The following is a 26,054-nucleotide window of genomic DNA, read 5'->3' on the forward strand; positions in this document are numbered from 1 at the left end:
AAAAGCCTACAAAGACTGAGAAAAAGTTATCTTTCGGACCCATGAAAACAGTACTTCTCTAGCCTGTAGGAATAAGGCCTGTAACAGAGCAGACAACACATATACATATTCTAATCAGTAATGTGACAGATTGCCAAGCACAAGACAGGGAGAATCTGACATTAATATAGAAGCCCAGCAACACAAGGTAACTAATGTTTTTTGCCCACTACTGTAAGGTCACTAGAAACAAAGAACACATTTACCATCAAACCTTCCAAATGCAACTTGTTCGTGAGCAGCCCCCACTTCACATTTCTGTCATAGTGTTTGCATACAAATGGCCCTTTTGTGGGTTCCTGATTGATTCCTTTCGAGTAGGCTCAGAACTTCTATATTACCGCAGCTAACGTAGCCTCTCCAGGGAGAGCTGTAAAAGCTAATGGCTAACTGGGCACAGTAACTATCTAGCCACACTTCAGAACTAGAGTGTGATGCAATAATGGTGTAGAAAAAGTCTCTGCCAAGACTGAGAATTTAGATTTATTCTCTGGCTTATAAAAAGTTTAAAGCAGATTTAATAAAGCCAAAAATCTGAGCCACAGACCTGGTAGGAGTTAGACATGGATATCTGGTGTCGGACAAATGATGGTATTTCGGGTCTGACACACCCTGACACTACTACAAATTCTTACTGAAAAAAAATATACAAGAAACCGCATCAAAACTCTAGAGTCCCTTTCTAAATTAAATTTAAGCTGCAGGTAACTAACTTGCCTTTTTTGGTTGCACGCAACCTTGATATGAAATTGGAAACACAAACAGAAAACAGCTACAGAGACAAAATATACAATGTAGAAGTGTTAAGGTGAGGAAAATAAGGGATCACCCTTTTTTCTTCTATCCCCCTTACTCCTCAGTCACAGTCCAATGGAAATTCAGAATGGTGCGCAACATCCTGTCAGGACAAATTGGCAGGGAATTTTTCTAGATAAGACCTGGCACAAGATGACGGAGGAGAGAGCATGAGAGCGCTTAAAGGGTGGAGAGGAGTGACTGTAATTAGAATGGGCAAGGCTTACACCAGAAAAACAACTCTGTAGCTTCCTCCAGGGCGCAGCTCAGGATGACATGCCAAATAGCTACAGAGAAATTATGTACATATATTATGAATGCAAATTATAAACAAAAATAATTAAAAGCAAAGGCGGACACTAAACACTCCTCTGTATGTAATAGAACCCCCTGATGCACAAATGACTGTATAACCATGACCTCCCAGTGGAATGTATTGTATCTTATATAAGAAATGGATATTACAGGTAATCATGTCAGAAACAGCTAATGAGAATATCACAACTCAGTATACTTTCAAGAAAGAATCAATTATATGAAATTATGTGAAAGATCTTCAGGCAGGTCTGTCTTTTTTTTTTTTTTTTAAAAAAAAGGATTATGCTATGCAAAGTCATGATGATACTGAGTTATAGTAACACTAATAAATTACAAATCTATTCTGATTACTCCACATCCTATATACACTTGTTGTAGAATATGTGTAGGGTGTTTGTCTATACCTGCCCTCTGTTCATGCTGTCTCCAGAAACCTAAATTGACACAAACTGAACTATCCAAAATGAAGTTTCTTTGGTCTCCTTATGGACTATTTCTTTGATCCACTTTGGTTTTTTTTTTCCCCCCCTCTCTTAGCAGTTAAGACACAAGGATGCTGTTTATAATATTTCCTCAGGGATTCACCAATTTTAAATAGTCATAATTAGATTCAAGATTGTGCAATTAAATCAGTCCTAAATAGATGCTTTTGTAGGATATTACTAAAACAACAGTAACTAGCTACCACAAGTCACACCCTGCTTATATAAACTCTAGCTTATTTAATGGAGTCAGAGTCCTAAGCCTTTCATTACCTATGCTGGTGGAAGAGGATTCAGAAAGTTATTGCACAGTTTTTTAGCCACAGCCTGAACTACACAAAAGGGTGGAAAAGAAGAAAGAAACCTTATGGCAGGTAAGTTTAGAAGAAAAAAAAAAAAAAAGAGGAAACAGCTTGATTCTTCCAGACATCTCTCTTCCAATACAGATAAGTGACATTTGCTGAGGGAACAGGCCAAGTTACATCTCATTGTTCTCTTGGCAAATTAACGCATTTATTAGTTATGCTATTAGAAATTATTATTATTGGTATGATGTGTCTTGAATGTATTTTTTTTTCCATGTAACAGAAAAATAGAGTAAGAAATGATTTTTTTTTTTAAATCATATCAATTAACTGCTCTATACAGTGCTTTTGCTGCCATGTAAGCAACTTTGTTGGTTAGTGACTTGAGAATCAAACTGCCATGCAGAAATCCCAGGCTCTAGTCCTTTCCCGATACCGAACTGACAAATGGTCTCAGAAAGATAATTCGATGGCCTCTGGACTCCCACATTCACCTCGACAAAGTGGGTGTGTTGGCCTGTGTACTCCTTGGTTGAAGTGCAGTGCCAGTATCTATGTATTGCTTTGCACTTGCTCTAACTCCCATACTGACAGGAAAGTTCTCTAGTTAGATAGATCTGTCATATCACACACATGCACTCACTCTATCTACAATTTAGTCTTTAGGATTTATTTTTTTCTGTTATAGCTTCAGCTTTCTGTCAGAGCTAACAAACAAGGACCTTGTGTGTGTAGTGGTCAGCATTTTCAGCTGCTAACATCAATTCTGCAGTCTTTTGCTTATGAACATGCTCCCAAACTCTATACATTAGAGGATAATCACTTTCCCAAACAACTTTTTTTTTTTTAGTAGTTTTTCCAATTGTATATTGACAGGATTATTGAAAATATGCCTTTCCAAAAGAAAGATACTGAGTCAGAAAAATAAATTAGAGGATTAAAATTGGAACTGTAACAAAAAACAAAATAAGTAGAAATTTGAAGTATACATGGACAAAGACTAGTGTTATGTTTTAGTGTGGTTTTATCACATACAGAAGCCTTTTTTTTTTTTTTAAATAATCTCCTGGACATATTCGCTAGGAATACCTCTAAAACCATTGACTTTTCAAGACACGCCAAAATACTAATGCAGTAAATTCTTAGAGGTAAGCCTTCTTCACGTGTCATCTCTTACTCTGTTGTACACCTTATCTTTACTTACGACGTTCCACTCCGAAAATCTTCCAAAATTTATTAGGCCCCACTAGTATCCTCAAGACTATGGCTCAACTGTTATTAAATGTACGTATGCTACATTTTTTGTGTATTTGCTACATTTTTTTGTCACTGTGTGATGTAGATCTCTAAGATCTACCTCTTTTTCTTGCATATGAATCCTGGACAGCTTACATAGGTCCCAAGTTCAGCAGTCTTATAAACCTCTCCCTCACATAATCTGTGAGGAGTCTGGGTATTTAACTTGTACAGCTCAGGATACACAGCGGTAAGATATACAAGGTTTAAGTTTTGGAAGACTAACTTCTTTTCAAACTCTGAGCCCAAGTGCTCTTCAGAAACATGTTCTAATTCACTCTTAAATTAGAGGACTTGATGGTAGGATTATTGTTTGCTGTAGGTTCTTTTCCATTAAAAATATTTAAGCCAGGAAAATAAAGTAATGATGCAAATGAGAAGCTTCCTAGACATTTTACACGACTCAAATGTTACACTCCTATCAATGGAATTCTTTTTTTCGAGGTGACTTTTCCAGGGACAAACCCCTTCATTTAACTGAAAATACTCAGATTTATCTACGCTCACAGACTATGGAAAAGCAACTTGCTGCAGGCTCTTACTGCAGATTTAGGATTGCACGTGCACATTCATGTTTCTTTTTAAAACATATATATATATATGACTATATCAAAGCTTCACAGAATATAACTCTTTGGTGCAAACATAGCAGAAAATTTGGGTCCCCCCATTTCTGTAGTAGAACCCTACCTGTTCCTACAGATCATACAGTGGTTTGGGTTGGAAGGGATCTTAAATGATCATCCAGTTCCAACCCCCTGCCATTGGCAGGGACACCTTCCCACCTTCCACTAGATCACAATGCCCAACCCTGCGCATGAATACATCCAGGGAAGGGACCTCCAAAACTTCTCTGGGCAACCTGTTCCAGCACCTCACCACCCTCTTAGTAAAGAATTTCTTTCTAACATCTAAACTAAATCTACCTTCTTTTAGTTTTAAACCATTACTCCTTATTCTATCATTATGCTCCACAATAAGGAGTCTTCATCTTTCTCGTAGGCCCACTTTAAGTTTTGGAAGGTTGCAGTAAGGTCTCCCCGGAGACTCTTCTTCTCTGGGCTAAATAATCCCAGCTCTTTGAGCATGTAGGAGAGGTGCTCCAGCCCTCTGGTCATTTTCATGACCCTCCTCTGGACCCTGCTCTAATAGGTTCACATCTTATGCTGGACACCCTAAAGCTGGATGCAGTACTACAGGTGGGGGTCTCCCAAGAGTGGAGTAGAAAAGAAGAATCACCTTCCTTGATCCATGGACCACGCTTCTTTTGATGCGGGCCAGGATATGATTGGCTTCCTGGGCTGTGAAATACAAATCTCTTTCCAAGCGACACAAGGTGGTGCTAAACCAAGTCCTGCATCTCAGCTCAGCGAAACAATAGAAGCATTGCTTTCAGCACCATTAGCCTGCAAAGGGTTAACACATTCTAGTCTCAGCAGGAAATTTTCAAGTGAAATTCCTCTGGAATATCATACTGGGGAGAGGGCACCTCTTGAACACACATATGTTCTTAGAAGGATCTACATTTTTTTATGTTTGTGTTTTTTATTATTATTACTATTATTCAGTGAATGAGAAAGGTTGAAAGCTTATGTAATCTGTTCTTCAGTATCCTATTTTAAATACAGAGGATAACAATATGATTGAGAAACCCACAGCACTGCCTCAGAATATGCAGCTTCTAATCCTACCATCTGTTCCAACAGATCCTAATCCTACCATCTTCTTTCCAACAGAACGTGAAATAACATCCAGTTGCAAGCAACAAGTCTGTAAATTAACTGAGATACAATGTACATGACAAAACAACGTGCAAGTTTGACAACGATGACACTAGCCTTCTATTCATCATCTGGTCCTACAGCGGTTGCAAGATCATGCATGCACTTGCTTATGAGAGTTTTAATATTCTTTTTGCATCCATACAGCGTTGTAGGAACTAGAGATCCCCATAGAAAAGGATCATATAGAATAGAACGGTCTCTTCAAATTCTGGGAATTCTTATTTCAATACAATACTTGTTTGTTTCTCAAATCAAAGATGAATTACCTGGGTATTTTTTCCTGCCTCTAAAAGATGCCCGCAGAAGGGATATTTTAGCTGTTCTGGCTCATTCATCATTGCCTTTTTTTTTTTTTAAATAATAGCATGGATTTTTCTGTTTTCCTAAAAGGATATAACTCTAGCTATAATGAAGTGACTACATTAGACAAGCTGACAAGGTGTACATGTTTAAAGGAACAATGTTTTCAATTAACTTGCCTTGCATCTTTCTAGCCCTGAAAATAACAAACATCAATTGGCAATCCAAGCTAAATAAAGCTGCACATCACACATCTGATTACAGCAACACAGAAGTAATCTTGAGGAGAGGACAGGCCTTCACCATCAGCCTAAGCTTCCGAACAATAGTGCAGCCTTGGGACAACTTCACATTTATTGCGAGCACAGGTAATTCCAGCTCAAAATGCTAGTGCTTCCTGTGTGGTTATTAAGCCTTGTTCTCTGTCATTCAGGATTCACTGTCATTTTAGGCCTAGGAACTCCCATTTTAAATCTTATTCTGTATCTTAAAGCAATAAACACTTAAGGTAATAATTACTGGAAAGGTATGGGCCATCCTCGTTAAAAATAAAACAAAGCAAAACCCACACCATATCTTTACTCCTAAGGACCTACCTGCAATACTGCAAACTGTCTTCATCTTCTGAGCCCTAAACTTTTTGCAGCTCTACCCCTCACAGACCTTCATTATATGTTTGTCTTCTCACCTGATGCTCTATTGCACCTGTTCAGATTCCCCTTGATTAACTTCAGGTGTTCCCTATTCCTGGAACAGCCCACATGACCCATTTGCTAAGACTCCCGACCGTATCTTCCAAAAAGCCTTCTCCAAAAATTTCTCCAGGCAGCTGCTAACTCTTAATGAAATGCATATTACAATGTGTGGAGCATCCTGCCTATGTAGCTTTCAACCATCAGGTTTTCAGGACAAGGGCTTGCTTCTTCACTTGTCTCAGATGACTGTGGGACTACTTGCCTTTACTAAGTCATGCATTTAACACAGAGGGCTGCATAGTGTGATTCTATGGATTGGAGTGCAGCTACTTTGCATTCAATGAGTATGTGGCGGATAAACCATAATCCTTCAATGTAGTAATTGAGATCATCACTGACTCTGGCTTGTCACACACAGCTGTCATTCAGAATTGCTGTCTCCTGTTCCCTCTGGCAGGACCATCTCCAGCAGAGTCACAGCAGACCAAGGTCATATTTAACCTTTCTGAGGAAGGTGCCAGTGGCTGGAGTGCAACTCAAGAGCACAGTGAGCATGGCTGCATGAACTTCACAATAGTCAGCCCTGCCAATGCTGTCATTGGACGATACAAACTCAAACTCCAGATTGATTCTGGGAACAAGGTCTCATCAGCGCTCCTGGGCCAGTTTGTGTTACTCTTCAATCCCTGGTGTCCAAGTATGTTTTAATGTTTTATGTCCTTCAGGTAACTCATTGTATCAGTCAGGAAATCTGGGTGCCACAATAAAGCATGCACCTGACAGTGACAGCTGCGGTGTGATGTTTTTGCTCGACATCAGGGATGTTGTTTTTGATCCTTCTTCAGTGCTCCAATGCATTAAAGATCCAGCCTCTTGCTCACAGAGTAAGAAATTACAGGAAGGTATTACTTCAAATATTTATTCTGTAATTTTTTCCTCTGATACTGCATTCACTTGTGACTCACTGTCTACTAGTAAGACACACTGTGATCAGGGAAGCTGCGAAGGGACAGAAGTATATTCAGTTCCCCTCAAAGGAACTTCATGCTAATTTTATTCACTCTCTAAATGATTACAGGGGTATAGCCTCACGTGTTCCCCAGAAATCCCCTCGAAGTGAGATTTTCAGTTAGAGCAAAACAGCAATCCTTTCAGCTATCATTTCTCATTCTGCTTCTAGATGATGATGTCTACATGGCTAATGAAAAGGACCGACAGGAGTATGTTCTGAATGATAGTGGAATCATATTTCATGGACTGGAAAAATATATTCAGCAAGAAGCTTGGAATTATGGACAGGTAAACAAGGAAAACAAGAAAATAAGACCAGTGGGTGGATGAGGGTCTGGAGGGGAGAGAGTCATTATATCATAGTCTAAGAGTTCATTATTCTCTTTCATTTTTGATTTTCTTGCCAGTACACTTACCAGTTATTGATACATTGCAGCAGCATTAGGATCATTTCCCCTGTCTGGCATATGCTAATAAAAGAAACAAGAGAAAGAAAGCACAATTTTAATTTTAGTTTTTGGTGGGTTTTGTTCTTGTTGGTTAGTTGGTTGCTTTTTTGTGTGTGTGTGTTTTTTGTATGTTTTTTTTTTTTTTTAAATTACACAAAGTGGTGAAATTCTACTTCTTTCTTGTCCCCTGTGAAGGGCAAAGGAAGCCATTCCAGTAGTAACTTCTAGTTATTGCAAGGTTGGTACATCTAAATATTTACATAGTTGGTCCAATAATGGGTCAGAATATACAGAAAGGATAGCCCAAATATACTCAACTGAAACAACTCAAGTTGGAATTCTAAAATATCACCTTGGCCTTCTAAATGCAACTGCTATGAATATAGTCATAACTACAGCCCATTTGTAGTCACAGTTATCCTGCAATTTGTGAGGCCAGTCAAAACCATTTGTGAACGCTTCATGACTTAAAACTGCACCAACAGTTGCACAGACAGCACTATTAACCCTTCTAATCAATGTGGCTACTTTTATACTAATTAATGAATCAAGGCCAAATTTGCTTTCTGTCTCTGAGGTCAGGTGGCATCCTTGCCTGACCACATTTATATTGCATAACACTTCACCCTGTTTTTTTTCTGGGCCTAACACAGTGTCTCTGTGACTCTAATGCATAGTAATTTTTTTAATATTTGTTATTATTAATTTTTTAGTATTATTATTATTTTTTATTTTTTCCCCTCTGCTCAGATTATCTGATATAAGGTGAAGGCAGAGTGAGGTTTCTGTACCATGAGGGGGAGGGGACCTTCTGGGACATGACAGGATGCGGGAGGATGTGAAGCCTGCTGAGCCAGTCCTGAAGTGGTCTTGTCTGTCCCACCAGGTCATACCAGTCTTCGTGAATGCTGGTCGCTATGGTCCCAAATCATGCTTGTAAACATGCTTGTTATTAAATACTATGGATAGTCATTACTCTAGTGCTTTTGCTTTCTTCTTGTCCTTATTTTCTTTAACAGTACAGAAAAATCTTATATTATCAACAGCATCCCATTGTTCTTAGAGAAGGAAAAATGGCATGGAATTAATCCTTGGTTTTAATTATAAAATTAACCTTTAATACTATTGCTTGTTTTGATTTCAGTTTGAAGAGGATATCCTTGATATCTCTCTGGCTATACTGGATCGAAGCTTGAACCACCGCAAAGATCCATCCACTGATGTATCCAACAGAAACAGTCCCATCTATGTGAGCAGGGTTATTAGTGCTATGGTAAAGTGATCAATTAGTTACAGCTGCACTAACAAAAACACAATACTTAATGTTTTATAGAATGTGCTATATTTTTTGCTGCAAAAATAGGTAGAAAAGAGATAAAACAGAGTGTTATTCTCAAGAAAAAAATGCCCCTAAAAGTTTAATTTACCTTCTTCCCAAAAGTTTGCTCATAACTGAAGGAATGAAGAATGTTTCCAAGACCGTTCAGGCCATTAGATCTTTTCACTCATTTAGAAAGTATGTGTCCACTCTGAAATCATATGCTCTGTTTTTCAAATACCAAAAGCAGCATGAAATATTTTGGAAAACTAGTATTGGTATGGCTGCATTTAATGTGTTAATTTAGTATTCTTCACTTCAGGGGAGTTCGTTCAATGAGGCCTGGATGCATTTCCTTCAATAAACAGTTACATCTCTCCACAACAACTCCCCATCCTCACACACCTACAAATGCACAAACAGGCAAATTAAAAATTTTTCATTCTATAAATACTACAGGCCTTTTCACATTCCTTATCTGAGGCTGATACTTTACAGACTTGATCTTTTTCACCTTTTTAGATGGCACTTGATTTTGGCAATTTCAGTTTCGATATGAAGTTCATAACTCTACTTAGATGTACAAAATTACTGAAAGTAGGAATACCGAAGAAAAAATTAAAAAACAACTTACTCTTTTCTGTAGATGACACTATATGACACTTAGCAGGATATTAAAATGGATGTGTACGAATACATGCAAGCACATTTAAAACGTTTGAGCAAGCTAAATGTACTATACGAATATTTGCAATACATGGACATTCAGAGAAAATACACGCTTCTTGTAGCTTCCATAAAAATGACTTGAGAATGTGACCCAATAGTGAATAAACAATGTAACAGTGATATGACACACAAGAAGATGAAATTTATCAGGGGGTGTAGTGATAGGACAAAGACTAATGGTTTAAAACTAAAAGAGGGTAGATTTAGATTAGATATTAGGATGAAATTCTTTACTGGTGAGGCACTGGAACAGGTTGCCCAGAGAGGTTTTGGAGGTCCCTTCCCTGGACGTGTTCAAGAGCAGGGTTGGGCAGTATGATCCAGTGGAAGGTGTCCCTGGCAATGGCAGGGGGTTGGAACTAGATGATCTTTTAAGGTCCCTTCCAACCCAAACCATTGTATGATTCTATGATTCTGTCCATTTCCCTCTCTCCCTTTTTCTGTAAATATTGTAATTCTCTCATGAGAAGGCTTTTTTTTCAGGTTAACAGCAATGATGAAAAGGGAGTAGTGGAAGGGAAGTGGAATGGAAAGTACTGTTCAGGAACCAACCCCTTGCACTGGAGTGGAAGCGTGACCATTCTTCGAAAGTGGTACAGAGGGAGATACAAACCCGTCCGGTATGGCCAATGCTGGGTCTTTGCAGGAGTAATGTGCACAGGTATACATTAAAGGGAGAATGCTATCAGAAAGGAAGCTTACTAGAATTTCTGTAGTTTTAACCTGGTGATGTTATTGTTGAAGCTGCTGCAGTTTTGATGGAGAGAGTGAAGAACCTCTGCTATATATGCATGAAGGCTTTTTCTTCCATTTTTATACAGGCATGGATTGTCGTATGGCAGCCCAGTATTGCCAGTCAGCACATAAGGTGGAAAGCTGTCTGCCAGGCTGGGCTCTAGAAACGAATGAGGTTTCGTATTTCATAGCTAGAAATCAAAAAAAAACAGTGCTCTTTTAAGTGTGGCTCCTGACAGTTTTCTACTGTTTTGTCTAGCCTAATGGACACAAAAACAAGTTACAATGCTTAGGGCTTGTAAAGGGAGCTGCAAGAGAGGAAAAGCATTTCATCCTAGCAGTTTCCACTCAGAGCTGCTCTGAGAGACAAGGGTCACTTTGAGGAAAACACAAAGGAAAAATAATGCAATTGAGAGAGATGTCTCAGAGAGGAAAAAGAAGCAGATAGAAGAGAAACATATACAGGGAGAGAATGGGGGACAGAACAAGATGAAGAATGAAAGATTAAAATAAATGTGTGAATTTAACTCTTCTTAAAAAGAACATGGCAGCTAACAATGTCAAGTGAGTGTGGAACTGTCTTCTAAACAATTGTGTACAATGACTATGTGACATCTTTGTATCGTATCTGAGGGATGCTTCTGAGGGTTTCTTTCACCACTGAAAGCATATACAGTAGACTGCTTTACCAAGAAAAATGGAGAAATACTTTCTAAATGTCTGTAAAATACGTTTAGAGAACTTTTGTGGTATTCTATATTGCAGTTCTGAGATCCTTGGGAATACCTACCCGTGTTATTACAAACTTTAACTCTGCCCATGATAGGAATATAAACCTGAGTATTGATAAATACATTGACGTTTCTGGAAAGACCCTGCACTTGACTGAAGACAGCGTGTGGTAAATATTATTTTTTTCTTAATATTTCTCCCATTATATTTTCCTCTAATTGCAAGATGTAGAATTACACTCATTACACTCCTGAAAACCTACCTCATGCTCCCAAAGACATAAAACCCCATACCAAAATAATCAACAGAACAGAGTGTTCAGAAATACAAAGTGTAGTCAGTGTCACCATTCTGAAGAATTACTAGTGGAGATATTTGGTGCTATTGTTATTCAACACACAATTTGAAAATATAACTTCTAATTTTGTCTCTACTGTATAACAATTTTAATTTTTCTAAAGGAAAGTTAAAGAAAGAGATTAACTGTTTGTCTTTGAGTCCTAGAACTCTCAGAAGTCCTTAAGTTTTAGACCCAGCTCCTATGCTATATGTTGTCGATCGTCTCAGTCTTTCATGATGACCATTACACACCCCTTGCACCATATTAGAAGTTACTAAAGTAAAAGCAGTATGTTTAATACAGCAGAGAAAAATCCCATGTCACCCCATCACTTAGGAAGGACATGCTATTTCTTTCACCTCGGAGAAGTTAGCTGTTGAATATGATGCTTCCGAGAAACAAGTGCACAGAAACTATTACACTGCAAATGTGCATTGTACTGCATGTACCAGTATTTCAGTCCCTAATCACCCTATACCATTTGGAGTAATTTGGACAAGAGTGACACAGATCTGAATAGTTGACTCTGCAATAAATACATTTTAAATTTATTTATTTTTTATATAACATCCCAATATTTCTGAGAGATCTCAACCCAGAAAACAGGAAAAAAGGGAGAAAGAAGTACTCAAGAAAGGAGGCAGCAGTTGGTCTCTACAGAGGAGTTATCATTCACTCCACTAGGGTTATTTCTTGCATTGCACCACAAATGTACCAAGTCTTTCAACACAGAATGATTTGTATTAATCTGAGATTCCCTATTCTTCTTCCCTTACAGGAATTTCCATGTCTGGAATGAAAGCTGGTTTATTAGAAGAGATCTTGGCTCTTTTTATGATGGATGGCAGGTTTTGGATGCAACACCCCAGGAAAGAAGCAAAGGTAACACTGCTGTAAATATAAAAAGATGTAGATATTGTTACTCCTAAACATTGCTACTAGAATTGCAGGATAACCTTTCTGTCAGCCTCTGTATTCCTACCAGCATTCAAAATCTTACTTTTTCTGATCCTCTGCCAGCACAAAAACAAGTGCATCTTAAGTTCATTCATCTCACTCTTGCTTGCCTTAGCTCCTAATATTACACAAATTCATAAAATGATGCAAAATAACTAAGGTTAGAAAGGACTTCTGGAGACTGATTACTCCAACACTCTGCTCAGTGCACAGTTAATCATAGCAGGTTTCTCAGGACCATGTCCAGTTGGGTTTTAAAAATTTCTAAGGATGGAGACTCCACAACCTCTCTGGCAAACTGCTCCAGTGTTTGACCACCCACATAATAAAACAGGTTTTTTCTTATGTTTAAATGGAATTTTCTGTGTTTCGATTTGCGCCCACTGCCTCTTGTCCTTTCACTGGATATCACTGAGGAGAGTCTGATTCCGTCATCTTTATACCTTCCCACCATATATTTAAACACATCGACAAGATTCTGCCCAGTTTCTTCAGGCTGAACAGTCACTGTTCTCGTCCCTTAATCATTTTTGTGGCCCTTTGCAGGACTTCCTCCCTTATGTCCATGTACTTCTTGTACTGGGGAACCCAGAACTGGACAGAGCACGCCAGAATTGGTCTCACCAATAGATCAGTAGAGGGGTAGGATTGCCCCCCTTGACCTGCTGGCAATGCGCTTCCTAATACGGTCACAGATGTTGTTTGCCTTCCTCGCTTCAAGGGCACACTGCTGGCATTAGATATTTGCTGTCTTGCCTTGGACAGATTTAGCAGCAAAACAAATTAAAAATCCATCTAATAAGATGCTAAGTAAAAATTTCAGAGTTTACAGGGTTTTAGAGTAACAGGGTTGAACCAAAGACTTTACAACAGAAAAGAAAACACGCCATTTGACCCTAGCCTATATTTCATAGGACACACTGGAATGGGTAGGAAGATAATTCATACGGTGTTCCTGTGACATGCAACAACATAGAATATAGGTACAAAACTACATGATAAGGGCCACAAATTGTTCTCTGGTTCTGAAACCAAGTGATATAGAATGGCTTTTGTTCACAGCACTGAACTCTCCCTCCCAGACCAACCAACCAACCAACCAACCAACAATACAGCACAGCCTGCTGGGAACAGTGGCAAGGGAAAAAAAAATCACTAAGAAGCTTGCTAGCAAGTAAACAGTGTGGATGACCACCTGGGCTCCCACTCTTGCTTTGGTTTTATTTGCTAATACAGACAAATTTACCGATCTTATCTGATGAGCCCCATCAAAAGATTCATTTATTTAACTATTTAAAACCTTCCAAATGCCAGATAAGCTGCCTCTTATTCCCCACTCCTCAGATTACCGAATTTAACTTCTTATTTCTTCTGAATGCACGTGCGGCATTAATGACTCACATCTCATAAGTCTGACTGTACTTCTGACACAGCTCCCATCCTCTCCTCACCTGTCATTTGACAAGTTAGCATACAGCCCTGCAAGCTTTGGAGGGTTAGAATAACTCACACAGCACACATCACAGAAAGTGTTAGCTATACCTTTTTAGCCTTACAGCCTCCTCTCTGCCTGTACCTTTTGATAGAAAATGTATGTGGAATTTCTGACATGCTGTACCATAATGTATAGACCCAGAAACAATGGACTTTATCCAAACATGTCTTTAGAGTGACTACCTTTTTCTGTCAGCATGAGGATTTGTGGACTGCACCTGATCTTTCACAATAGGTAGACATTTAACTTCTCTCTCCTTAATATAGGCATATTTCAGTGTGGCCCTGCCTCCACCAAAGCCATTAAGGAAGGGGATGTGAACCTGGATTATGACAGTTCATTTGTGTTTGCAGCAGTGAATGCTGACTGTGTTACTTGGATTCACTATAGCAACAAAAGAAAAGAGAGAATTTACTCCAATACTAGGAAGATCGGAAAATTTATCAGCACCAAAGCAGTGAGCACCAACTCCCGGGTGGATGTCACTCATAATTACAAATATCCAGAAGGTAAATTCTTTACTACAGGTGTCTTTGCCATCAATGGTCAGAAATGAAAAGGATTTAGGCTTTTGTTGGATTGGACACTGACTTAATTTCTTTGCTTCTTTTGGAAGAGTGTGAATTTTCAATGGCTCAGGACTCATTGTCAGAAAGCAGTGATTAAATATAGATGTTATGGCCCTTGATGAAATACTGATTTATTTACTACACAGGCAAAGCTGCTCATGTAAAAGATTCTGTCCCAGCAGTCCTGATCAGGTGGTGAGAATATTTCTGTCATGACATGCAGTAATAGCCTTTCTGGACAGTTATGCAGGCAGAGTTTCTGCAAAAGGAAGGATTTTTTCACTGTTACTTTCAGAGGAGATGGCAATTGACCCAGCTTATGCAGGAGAAGTGAGATCTCCCAGGAGTTATCTTTCTACTGCTAAAAGCTTCTAACAGGCATCCATGAACAGCCAGCTAAAGCTAACAGCCAAGTTTTACTTTCCAGCCTTTGTGGCTAGGTATATTCATTTGCTTTTTCGTCAAATTTAGCCTTTAGGTAAGGCTTCACTTTTTCCTCTCATATATTTTTGCCCTCCTCAGCTTTCCCAAACTGTATTTACTGAGAGCAATTTTGGCTCGATTGCACTATGTCCAGTATGTATGAGATCTCTTAACCGTGTTATCTTTTAAAGCAGGATCCTTGAAAGAAAGGCAGGTGTACAAAAAAGCACTGAAGCTGCTCGGTGTGAGCAGCACTGGAAGAAGAACCAAAGTTACAAGACGTAGAAGACGATTTTCAGTAGCACAGAGACAAAATATGACAGTGCCCACAGGAAAACCTACTATCTCAGGGAAGCTGAACCTGGATGCATCTCCTGTAATCGGCCAGGATATCCTCCTTACCTTGTCACTGAGGAACTTGATCACAGATTTCAAGACCATAAAGGTTAAACTGAGTGCTTCAGCTGTTCTCTACACAAGAAAACCAAAGGCAGAGATTTTGCAGTGGTCTAGGTCTATTCAACTTGGATCTGAAGAAGGTAATTTTATTTTTATTACAGCTCAAGACAAGATATAGCTCTAGTTTGTGGCCAGATCACAGACATCATGAATGGCTCAAGCAGTGCATGACCTACAAATGGTTGGAGGTTAAGGCTATTCAAGAGAAGAGAAAAATACATACTTGCCCTGTCTTAAGCATTTGCTTTTAGACACTGTCAAGAAAGATACTGACCTGGGTGACCCTTTGTCTGACCCAGCACAGCCACTATTAGTTCTACATTGTGACATTTTTTGCTAAGAGAAAACAACTAAGAGAGACACTGGAGACTACTCAGCTACCAGCTCCCGGTAAGCAAAGTACAGAGATAAAGTAATGGGAGAAATGTATATATTTCTTTTGCAGCAGTAGGACAATAACTACAAATTGCACTGACAGGTACATCACCTGCAGATGCAGGGCTTTTGCCCTGCTGTTATATGGACAATACTGAAAAATGAGTTGTAGTACAGACGAATGTGACTACCCTCCCAAACTAATCCAAGACTTTACAATTCTTTTCACTACTCCAGCAGTAGATGAGGATTTTTTCTCAGTGTACTGAGAACCATTGCCTTCCTCAGTGGCACACATACCAAACGTGCACCCTCTTTCAGGAAGGGGCTGAACAGCTGCATCTGAAAGGGCATTTAAACCAGGCCATCTTTTCAATTCTGCCTTCTTTGCAAGGACAGAACATGAAATTCCCAGCTTCAGATTCATGAGAAAACCACCAGCAGGGGTTACCACAAATATCCATCCTCAGATCTGTCCAACTACCGACCTGTACCTGATCATTTAGTGTTTGATGTGAATGTAAGTAGAAGTCACCTACGAGCGTCATTCCTGTCTACAAGCTGCCAACATCCACGAATGTACAGTCCCAGGGTGATACTGTTGTTTCTCCCTAAAATATAGGCATATTAAAGATACGTGGTACTTAGACACAGAAAAGAAAAGGGGAAATTTCTGCTTCTATTTGCATTCCAGTGAAAGAAATTCCATTCAAGATCTCCTACTCCCAGTACAAAAATGCTCTGATGGATGACAGGAAGATCCTAGTGACTGCTCTTTGTGAAGTCAGACAGGGATCCTCACTTCTAATGGAGAAGGATATTTTACTTCAGGATCCTTTTCTCACCATCAAGGTAAAATCTAGTCTCCTCTGTGTTCCTAGAGAGACGTGTTGAGAAGAAGCAACCAGAATCCTTCACACCATCTACTCCTCATGAGAAGGGATGTGCAAAGTGAAATCATACGTTAGGGTGATTTGATCTTGTTGCTCCAGTAATAAGCCACATGACACAAGTGAAATGAAATACGCTATAGAAAAGCAAACCTCTCCAAGACATTGCTGTGCGCTGATGTTCTTAACAGTGCTTGCTGACATGGCAGTGATAAATGTCTCAGTATTATGAGGGTTACAAGGTAAGATTGTCTCCAGAGAAACAGACAGAGAAAGACAGAAAGATCTAGTCCATATCTAGGTCTACACTTTTGTCAGGGAAGTCTGATCATTCTCTTCGATTTTATTTAGGAGGCCTGATTTTTACGAAAGACTAGCTGACTAGCTGGTAATGCCTGGGGATGCGAGGCTAGTTATTACTAATATTCAAGAATAGTCTTTCACCTTATTAGGAAAAGTGGCACTTTCCACCTTCTGTAGCATCTTTCTATATGATTAGTAGTTAAACTGTAGACATTTTTTCACTTAAGGCTGACTTCTGACAAATGCTGTACAATAGGCAAAGAACAATTTTTAGTCTACAGGAAAGACCGTGTGTTGTGTCTGCCCAGGAACAGTCCTGGGTTTGCACAGCCCATCACATCCACATAAACTAGTTTAACAATATTTGGGACATTTCAGCACGTTCACATGCTACATCAGCTCTGTGAATCAAATGCTACCTATCTGCCTACTGTACTGTAAACAACCTAGAGGGAATGCGAGAATTCTCAGAGTATCTCAGAGTCTCCAGACTAGATCAGACCTCTCAAACCACTCTGTCAGTAGCATACAGGAAATCGAAGGTTATACACAGGAATAAAAAACTGAATTTTTATTAGTTCTGGTGAGTTCTGAATACCAAGCTCTAGAGAGACTTCGTGTAAAATCTTCTGTTCTATATCATGCAGGTCACCTTACCAGGGCAGACACTTGAATTAAATTACTTCAATTTAGTGACCAAGGTTCAAAAGGGTTTTGTATTTCTATTGATTGAAACTTCTGTATATAAACATACATTCAATGACAGACAAATGCAATTTGGGTGCTGGACTTCTCCATTATGTTAATTAACACTATTATTACCTATGAAGATAACCAGATACACCAATTCTATGTTATCTCAGTCAGAATAAGGTAATGAATACATTTATTTGCTATTTCACATTCTAATTCTATTGCCTGAGATGCCACAACCCACCTCCGTCTCACACCTCTCATGTTTTCTAATCCTAAACCTTCCATTTAGCCTAACTAAAGCTAATTTCACTTAAGCTGCCTACAGTAGTTAGTCATATATGCCAAGTTAATACTTGTATTCTTATTCTGTTATCACTCTTCATAAGTATCATACACTATTTAATACGTAACACCACACTCTGGCCTAGCTAAAAAGTTAGGACTGAATGGTAGATTCTACAGTAGTCTGTTGTTCCTCAGCCACGCTGGAGGGCTGAATCAAGCTCTGCACTCTGATGCCTGAAAATACGTACACGGATTAATTCCTGTCTCCTCCCTATCTAGGAGATCCTAAGAAGGTAAGCAGTTTGCAATGGAAATGAAAAGAGAAAACCATGAGAAAGAAGTGTGACTAATGCTGTGACTGAGCAGAATGTTTTCTCTCTGTAGGTCTTTGGTCCAACAGTGGTACACAAGGCTGCTAATGTGCAGGTCACATTTACCAACCCACTGTCTGAAATGGTGACAGACTGTGTGCTGAGAGCAGAAGGTAGTGGCTTGCTCAAAGAACAGCTCCAAATCAAGTATGTAAATGACGTCCGGCTAATAACTCATTCACTTTGGTGAGAAATCTAGAATAGAAGTTGTGTTTTTAAAAAGATTCTGTCAACCCATGACTTTTGTTTGCAGTGATTTTGGACAAAATATCATCATGCTAGCACTCTCCATATCTAGTTGGAATTTGTACCTCCTCTACCAAACTCTGAATTACAGAATGGTTCAGGAGTGGAGAGGTGGCCTGCTTCTAATTAGTGTATAACTTGGAGCACTGTACTTACTGACTAGATTACATAAAAGGCAAAAATTTCAAAACTTTCTTCTTTTTGTAGTTTGCAAAAAGAAAAAAAAACTTGAAGGATAAGAGGAAAAGTGATGGTATCATTTTTTCATCAAATATTAAATTACTAAAGAGCCAGGACATATACCATAATGAAATATTTGAATACATCCACTGATATCATACTGATAAGAAATTGTTCTCCCCTCTCCTTTACGGTTATTATTTTGGAAACATTTTTAAAATCTCCAAAATATTTATGTTGATGGAGTTAGCACCAAGAAACTGAGAGGGAAAAAAAAAAGATAGGAGAAGCTGGATAATGATGTTAATTACTGAGATTTCACTTACACTGAACATGAAATTCAAGTCTAGTGTTGAGGGGGCTGTGAACATGGTAGGCTATGTCCATCTGTGGAGCATACAACCACACCAGTAAAGTACTCTGACATTTCCTTTTCATACTGTCTTACATTTGGAAACTCTGAAGAATACAAGACGAGAATTTCTCTGCTGCTTGAACTTACAAACACGTTCTCTCTTTTAGTGTGGCACGAATGGCCCCCATGGAGTCCTCAACAACTGAGTTTGAGATCATTCCCTACAAGAGTGGCACAAGGCAGCTTCAGGTGGACTTGGTTTCCAACCATTTTACAGACGTTAAGGGATTTGTGATGCTTGATGTGACTCCCGTCCAGTGATACAACCTATACATCCATTCATTTTGTCTTAAGTTACTGGTGCAGCGTTCAAGTGTTATTATGACTAGAAACATAGAAATGCAGATTACTTGGCCAACGAGGTGTGATATGAAAATAAATCAATTTAAAAAGCTACTATACAGTATTCTTTTCCGAATTCTGCAAAGCTTGGAAACAAGTTTCAGACAAAGCCAAAACTGATACCTATACTGCTTTGTTGATAGAAATGGTGCAAATACTTTCTATCTGCACTTTTCTGACTTAGGCACAGATAAAAGCTTTCAGGACTTATATGCAACTCTGGCCTGACTGCTGTTTCATTGCATTTTCAATAGAAATGACAGCAAGAAAAAGGTACCAATTTGGAAGATTTATTGCAGGAAAAACTGGCTGAGCAATCATCCTGGCCCAAAATGAAGGACACCAAACTTTATCCTCTTCATAAAGGAACTGCAGCAATTGTCTTGGATTATTTACAAAGGCTTTGCTAAGTCTAAACATGAGTAATTTCCTGAAAAGAAAAAATAAATGTCTGTAGAGATACCACTTTAGATGCTTTCTGGCTTTTTAGTCTCTTCTAGTTTAAATCTATTCTAGGACTAATAGGCTGTAGTAGTGATCAGAAGCTATAATCAGCACAGGCAATCAGTCAATGGATTGGTCCTAATTATTTTGGAATTATGCACTTTGATTAAAGTGCAGTGGAGGTCTGGGGGAAATGATGGGTGTTTTTACTTTGCTCCAGGTCAAAAAATTCTCACTGTACTATCTGAAGAATTGGACGAACTTGTCAGAGACCACTTGAGAAAAAGCAGCCTGTGACGTGTATTTTTGTTTTGTACTGGCACTACCTTCAAGATTGTTACCTGCCTAGACCTGCTGCTCTATGCTTTACCCAAACCTTTATCTGTATCTTACAAAACCATTGTATCCACCCTCCTGACTTATGACCTGTTCCCTTTCGCACTTGTATCACCAATCAGACGGGAAAAAAATAAAATATAAAAAAAGACCGATTTTTCTGTCTGCAAAGGGAGATACTGTGTAATACTTCCAGAAGTGCTCAGGAAGAAGATGATGGGTAAAAGAGGCTCAGGACAATATAATCAGGATATATGAAAATTCACAATAGTCACACATCCTCCTTCCACAAAGCTTCTAAAAGTAGGTCATCATCCTCTGTGAGAAAGGCATTGTGCCACACATACCTAAATCCCAGCAGTGTGTCAATATATTCCTTACAGAGTTAACAAACCAGAATAGCAAAGATGTGAATTTTCCTAAGAGACAATTTGCCCCTTTCCTCCTGACAACACCTAGCACTGTCCAAGAATGCAATCTCAGCTTCCTCAGAAATAATGTTTCACAGACACAAACTAACTCTGACAGATTAAACTGAGGTCTCATTAAAATTTGTTTGATTCAAAGCCAAGAAAATCTTCAAAACATGTCAACTTCTGTTTTATTACATCAATTACAATGCTTTGCCACCCGCACATATACTTATAAAGGTTCCTGAAGCGTGTTGAAACCGGTCAGCTTAGAGAGACTGACACACAAACACGCACAGAGGAGTTTGGATTTCTCCAGGCACAGAAGAGGGGAATAGGTAGCTTTTGCACCTATCAATTAAGTCTTGCAGGATCTTGGAAAGTCAGGGTATACAATTCTCCATTCATTTCAGAAAGGGCCTGGAGGTAGTGATTACATTCACAAAATCTCATTCAATCTTGCAATAATGCAGACTGTCATAACATTCAACACACAGCTAAGCTATTCAAAGTCCTTCAGTATTTCTTCTTAAATACAAGCCAGGAAATTATCTGAGACCGTGTTTGTCACAAGAGCTTGACATGGCCTCATCCTAATTAACTGTTTGTAAAGGAAGCCTACTGTTCAAAGGAAAATCAGCACTAAAGCTTGTGCAAAGTTCCAAACTTTGCAACACTTGGGGTTGCTGGGATTTCAGGTGTCAGCATTAACTGCCCACAGCAACTGCACCCAGTTCAGTTTCAGTGTTAAAATGCAGTGTTAAAATCTGTCCAGTGATGTACAACACACATTCTTCCTGTGTTAGACATAAGACAACCATTCAAATAAACTAATAATTATTACAGAGAAAAATGTTTAAGTGCCCATGGGAGCATTTAAAGACCTTTTGCCAAACCTACAATCTTTACACAGCCCGTAGTCAGAAGTCAATAGGTGCTAGTGGAGTAAAATATGGCTAATTATCAGTATTTTTCCTTATAAATATGCTCTTTTAATCTGAACATACACAAGAGGCTGGCCCAGCCCTCATTCCACCATGATGACTCAAAAAAAAAAAAAAGTAAACACTTGCTGAAATCACACATTCGTATTTTGAATTGGTTTTGAATGGTCTCCAGGACAGTAAATGTTTCTCCCCTGAATTGTTCTCTTGGTAAGTTTCTTGGGCCTTGATTCAAGCAGTCAGTTAAATGACTACCCTTTTACAGATTATTTGTTTTTTAAACCCGAAATAGCCAAAGTTGGTAGTTTCAAATCACTTGACTGCTTTGGCTCTCACCAAAGCTGCATTGCTAGAAAGGCTGAGAGAGCCGGGATGTTCAGCCTGAAGAAGAGAAGGCTCCAGGGATACCTCATTTCGAACTTTAAGTACTGAAAGGGGGCTTATAAAAAAGATGAAGGACTCTTTACTCAGGTAGATAATGATAGGACAAGGGGGAATGGTCTTAAACTAAAAGAGGATAGATTTAGACTAGACATTACGAGGAAACTCTTCACTGTAAGGTTAGTGGGGCACTGCAACAGGTTGCCAAGAGAATTTGTGGATGCCCCATCCCTGGAGGTGTTCAAGGCCAGGCTGGATGGGGCCTTGGCCAACCTGATCTAGCGGGTGGCATCACTGTCTGTGGCAGGGGGGTTGGAGTTAAATTATCTTTAAGGCCCTTCCAACCCGAGCCATTCCATGATTCTATGCTTTAGCATATGGTATCTATCACACTTGTGTACTGAACGTGGAGGATGCTGTTCATATAAATGACAAAATAAAAGGACCAACGTAAGCATTTCTTGTTGCTCTAAGGCAACAAGAAATTACACCCAAAACTAAAATTCACATCTAATTCATGGATGTGCCATGTCAAAGGTAGAAATGTAGACACAATAAAAGGTAAATTTAGCTGTATATACTTTTCAATCACTACATTCAGAAAGAGACCTAGTCATTAAAGATGCTAATGTAACATTTTAAGGTTCCATTTTTAAAGGTAATAAAGATGATAAATAATTTTATGGATTCTTGTTTGGACCTTCAAAACATCAAGAATCCCTAAGCACTATAAAGAAATAACACAGAATGAATACTTCCAAGGATTTTATAGATCACTTTTCCTTTAGATTTCTGTGAGCATTTCAGGGGTATAGTGGACACAGAACTGTCACAACACTTGCCTGGACCTGAATGAAGTCCTTCAGAAGAAGCAATGCAAGAAGTGAGTGAAAAAAGACTAGAAAACCTGCACATGACATAAAGCCATTTAAATAAATCAGGACCAAAAAACTGTGAGGAGCTTCAGAGGGTTCCAAACAAGGCAGAACAGATGACAATATAACAACCGGTGAGATTCAGGTTAGTAAATGCACAGTTGGAAAGTGATTTTCAGTCACCCATCATGCAGTGTGTTATAGCAACCGTATCACGTGCAGAAAGAAAACAGCATAAAACAGGCAGCTCAACTGAGATTATAGCATCTTGTGTTTCTATGATTCCCACTAATGACACATTAGATTGCAAAGTAGAGAGGAGGAAACCTCTACAAAGAATTTTTATCATTAACAAGAACTCTCAGACTGAAATTAAATCTTGTTTATCATGACATACTTAATCTTGAAAATCATCTAGTACAAGACAATGCTTTGCTTGCTGGGGTGGGGCTCACGCACATTCTTCTGAGGCATCTGGTGTTGCGTACTGTCAGAGACAAGATTAGACTGGATGAACCTCCATTCTGATCCAGTCTGGCAAGTTGTACAAGCTTTTGCTTTTGTTGCATTTTAGAAACAAGTATAGGTTTGGACTTCTCCCAGATCTTGGATGGAAGATCTCAGATACCTAATTTCAGATTGCAAATTCTCACTACGTGGAATGCCAGTACAAGCACTTGAGCACTGCCTGTGGAAGTCTCTCTTGTGTGTTATGCCTTTCAACAGATTTCCTTTTTAGACCCTTTTTGATGTTACGAGAGACACAAAGGGACTGTAAACTGTGAACAGAGAAGTACTTACTACGTGTTCATCAATGCATCCTACTTAGTAAATACTACTTGTAGTTGCAGTTTTGTCGAAGAAATGGTACTATCTACACACAGCCACTACAGTGCAGTGGTGATGGGATAAATACCTGCTTGTATCTAAACCACCCTCTTGGATTAGAGATTATTTCTGCAAAGGTGCATTTAAAAACACTGATCATGCAAAGACAGAGGTTTGAGCACGATCAATGGCTTACGACATGTGTACACTTAAAGACCATGAATCGGTAATTACATTCTGTGTTCAGCTCTTTATTAAAAAAGTTCAAAATACATATTAAAGTCATATATAATTGATAAAGAAAAAATATGCAAACAACCAACCGCCAACAACAACACAACCAAGGATTTTTCTGGAACATCTCCCCATTGTGCTTAAATTTAGGCTTTCTTGATTTCTGCAAACGCGTTGACCTCAATGCTTACTAATAAAAGTTGAAGTAGTTAACAATGTGCCCCTGTTGCCAAGAAGGCTAATGGTATTCCCTGGGCTGCATTAGGCAGAGCACTGCCAGCAGACTGGGGGATCCTTCCTCTCTACTCAACACTGTCAAGGCCACACCTGGAGTGCTGTGTCCAGTGATGGGACCCCAGTACCAGAGAGACATGGACATAATGGAGAGAGTTCAACAAAGGGCCACAAAGATGATGAAGGGACTGGAGCATCTCACATACGAGGAAAGGCTGAGAGAGTTAGGACTGCTCAGCCTAGTGAAGAGAAGGCTCAAGGAGATCTTAACATATATGAGTGAGCACATGAAGAAGATGGAGCCAGGCTCTTTTCAGCGGTGCCCAGTGACAGGACAAGAGGCAATGGGGAGCAAACTGAAAGACAGGAGGTGCCGTCTAAACACCAGGAAAGACTTCTTTTACTGTGAGGGTGGCTGAGCAATGAAACAGGTTGCCCAGAGAGCTTGTGGATTCTCCCACTTTGGAGACACTCAAAATCCATCTGAACATGATCCTGGGCAACCTGCTCTAGGTAGCCCTGCTTCACATTGGAGGGGTAGACAAGATGACCTCCAGAGATCCCTTCTCTAACTTCAACCAGTCAGGAATTCCATGAAAATGAATCTATATATTTATAGCATAGCCTTAATTTACTAAGAGAATTTGTCTTTAGCTTACCTGATGCATAAAGTTCAATAAGCAAATAATAAGAAAAATGCCAGGAACATAGCACCGTATTTTGCATCAGCTATCTAATATAAATCCAATTGTCATTCTGGAATGACTACATCTACCTCCAAATCCATCAATGCATTTATAAGGGTTGGGTTCATTTTTCTTATTGTACATATGTCTACACTAATCTCTACTTGCTATTTTACGGCGTAGTCATTCAGCATCTTCATACTCCTCTACAACTTTTCCAAAGCTGTCTCCCTCATCTTTACTACTCAGAATAACCTGATCTAGTCAGGTGGCATCCCTGTCCATGGCAGGGGGGGTTGGATGTAGATGATCTTTAAGGTCCCCTTCAACCCAAGCCATTCTATGATTCTATGACTTCCTTTTATCTTATGGCAACTTTAAGAACAATATGTTATTTAGTCCAAGACTAAAGTGTGATGGTTTTGAATAAACTGCATTATGCTACAGAAATTCTGCTCTTTAGGTTTTTACTTTAAACAAGTTTTCTCATTTTGAAGTGTTTTCACGTTTTAAAGTTCTGAACAAGGGCACTGGATGTATTGACTTGTTTACTTCTTGAAGGGTTTAGTATCTAAGCATCTTATAGTTACAGTTGGAGAGCAGCTCTTCAACAGTAATATTTGAAGCGCATTCTGTACATTGTTTAGGGCCAAGCCAAAATCTGCATTTCCTACTCTGGGGTCCCTAAAGCACAGCTCTTTGAAGAAACTGCCATCTAGAGGTTTCTAAAGGCTTCACATCCCACTGTGGAATTTAACCTCACCCGTAGACAGGAAAAGTCATCCCTTCTGCTCTTTAGTATGGTCTGAGAGATAAAAAAAACTCTTCGACTTCTGCACAGCAGGTCAGCAAGATAAGATGAAAGAGAGGTGGCAACATCACGTCCCACCCCTCTTAAAGAAATTGAGCAAACAACTTTGCAAATGGATTTTTTTTTTTTTTTTTTTAAAGAAAAAGGAAGGAGGCATTGCCCACCAGAGCAAGCAGGAGCTGAAGACTTCCACAGCACCAGGGAAACAGACATGGGCCAAGGTAAGTGAAAACCATCTCTGCTAATCCCAAGCATTTGCTGATTGTCTGTCAGGAAAAACAACTGTCCCTGCTCCAAGACAGTGTTCATGAGGCTAGAGGAAGAGAGGAGCTTCTTACAGTGCAGGAGACAAAGTCTGAGGGAGGTCAATTAACACGGACTTCACATAAACAGGGAAAACAAAAGATTGTATCGATGAGTAAGAGTAGATTGAGAGAAGCAGTAAGAAGCAGCTGTGAAAGATTGGAAGAAAGAGCAAGAGAGTTATCCTTAACGTGGGGGGTGGGGAAAAGGAATGTAAGCCAGACTACAAAACTG

General features: G+C 39.2%; 2 protein-coding genes across 6 annotated transcripts in view; both read left to right on the forward strand.

Annotated features, from left to right (window-relative positions):
* LOC310882742 (protein-glutamine gamma-glutamyltransferase 6-like) lies at window positions 1–25,650 on the forward strand. 3 transcript variants are annotated; one of them, XM_083801912.1, is made up of 13 exons: window positions 1–2,008; window positions 4,972–5,687; window positions 6,472–6,711; window positions 7,195–7,313; window positions 8,619–8,747; window positions 10,005–10,182; window positions 11,022–11,157; window positions 12,107–12,210; window positions 14,047–14,289; window positions 14,964–15,311; window positions 16,301–16,458; window positions 18,165–18,298; window positions 19,100–25,650. In XM_083801912.1, exons 2-13 carry the CDS (start codon window positions 5,465–5,467, stop codon window positions 19,251–19,253), a joined length of 2,166 nt encoding a protein of 721 aa, XP_083658038.1. In that variant the 5' UTR covers window positions 1–2,008; window positions 4,972–5,464; the 3' UTR covers window positions 19,254–25,650. The 3 variants fall into 3 exon arrangements, with proteins under 3 accessions (XP_083658038.1, XP_083658040.1, XP_083658039.1); XM_083801914.1 differs by having other exon boundaries at window positions 5,514–5,687; XM_083801913.1 differs by having other exon boundaries at window positions 1–5,687; window positions 14,967–15,311.
* Window positions 19,281–26,054, forward strand: part of LOC310882741 (protein 4.2-like) — a 16,204-nt gene continuing 9,430 nt past the window's right edge. The window contains exon 1 of one of the 3 annotated variants that reach the window (XM_083801909.1): window positions 19,281–25,738. In XM_083801909.1, coding sequence (XP_083658035.1) covers window positions 25,630–25,738 — 109 coding nt within the window. In that variant the 5' untranslated portion in view covers window positions 19,281–25,629. The remainder of the gene's footprint in view (window positions 25,739–26,054) is intronic. The other 2 variants (XM_083801911.1, XM_083801910.1) reach the window with 2 other exon arrangements.

The sequence above is a fragment of the Anser anser genome (assembly GCF_964211835.1).
Source record: "Anser anser genome assembly, chromosome: 16".
Taxonomy (NCBI): Eukaryota; Metazoa; Chordata; class Aves; order Anseriformes; family Anatidae; genus Anser; species Anser anser.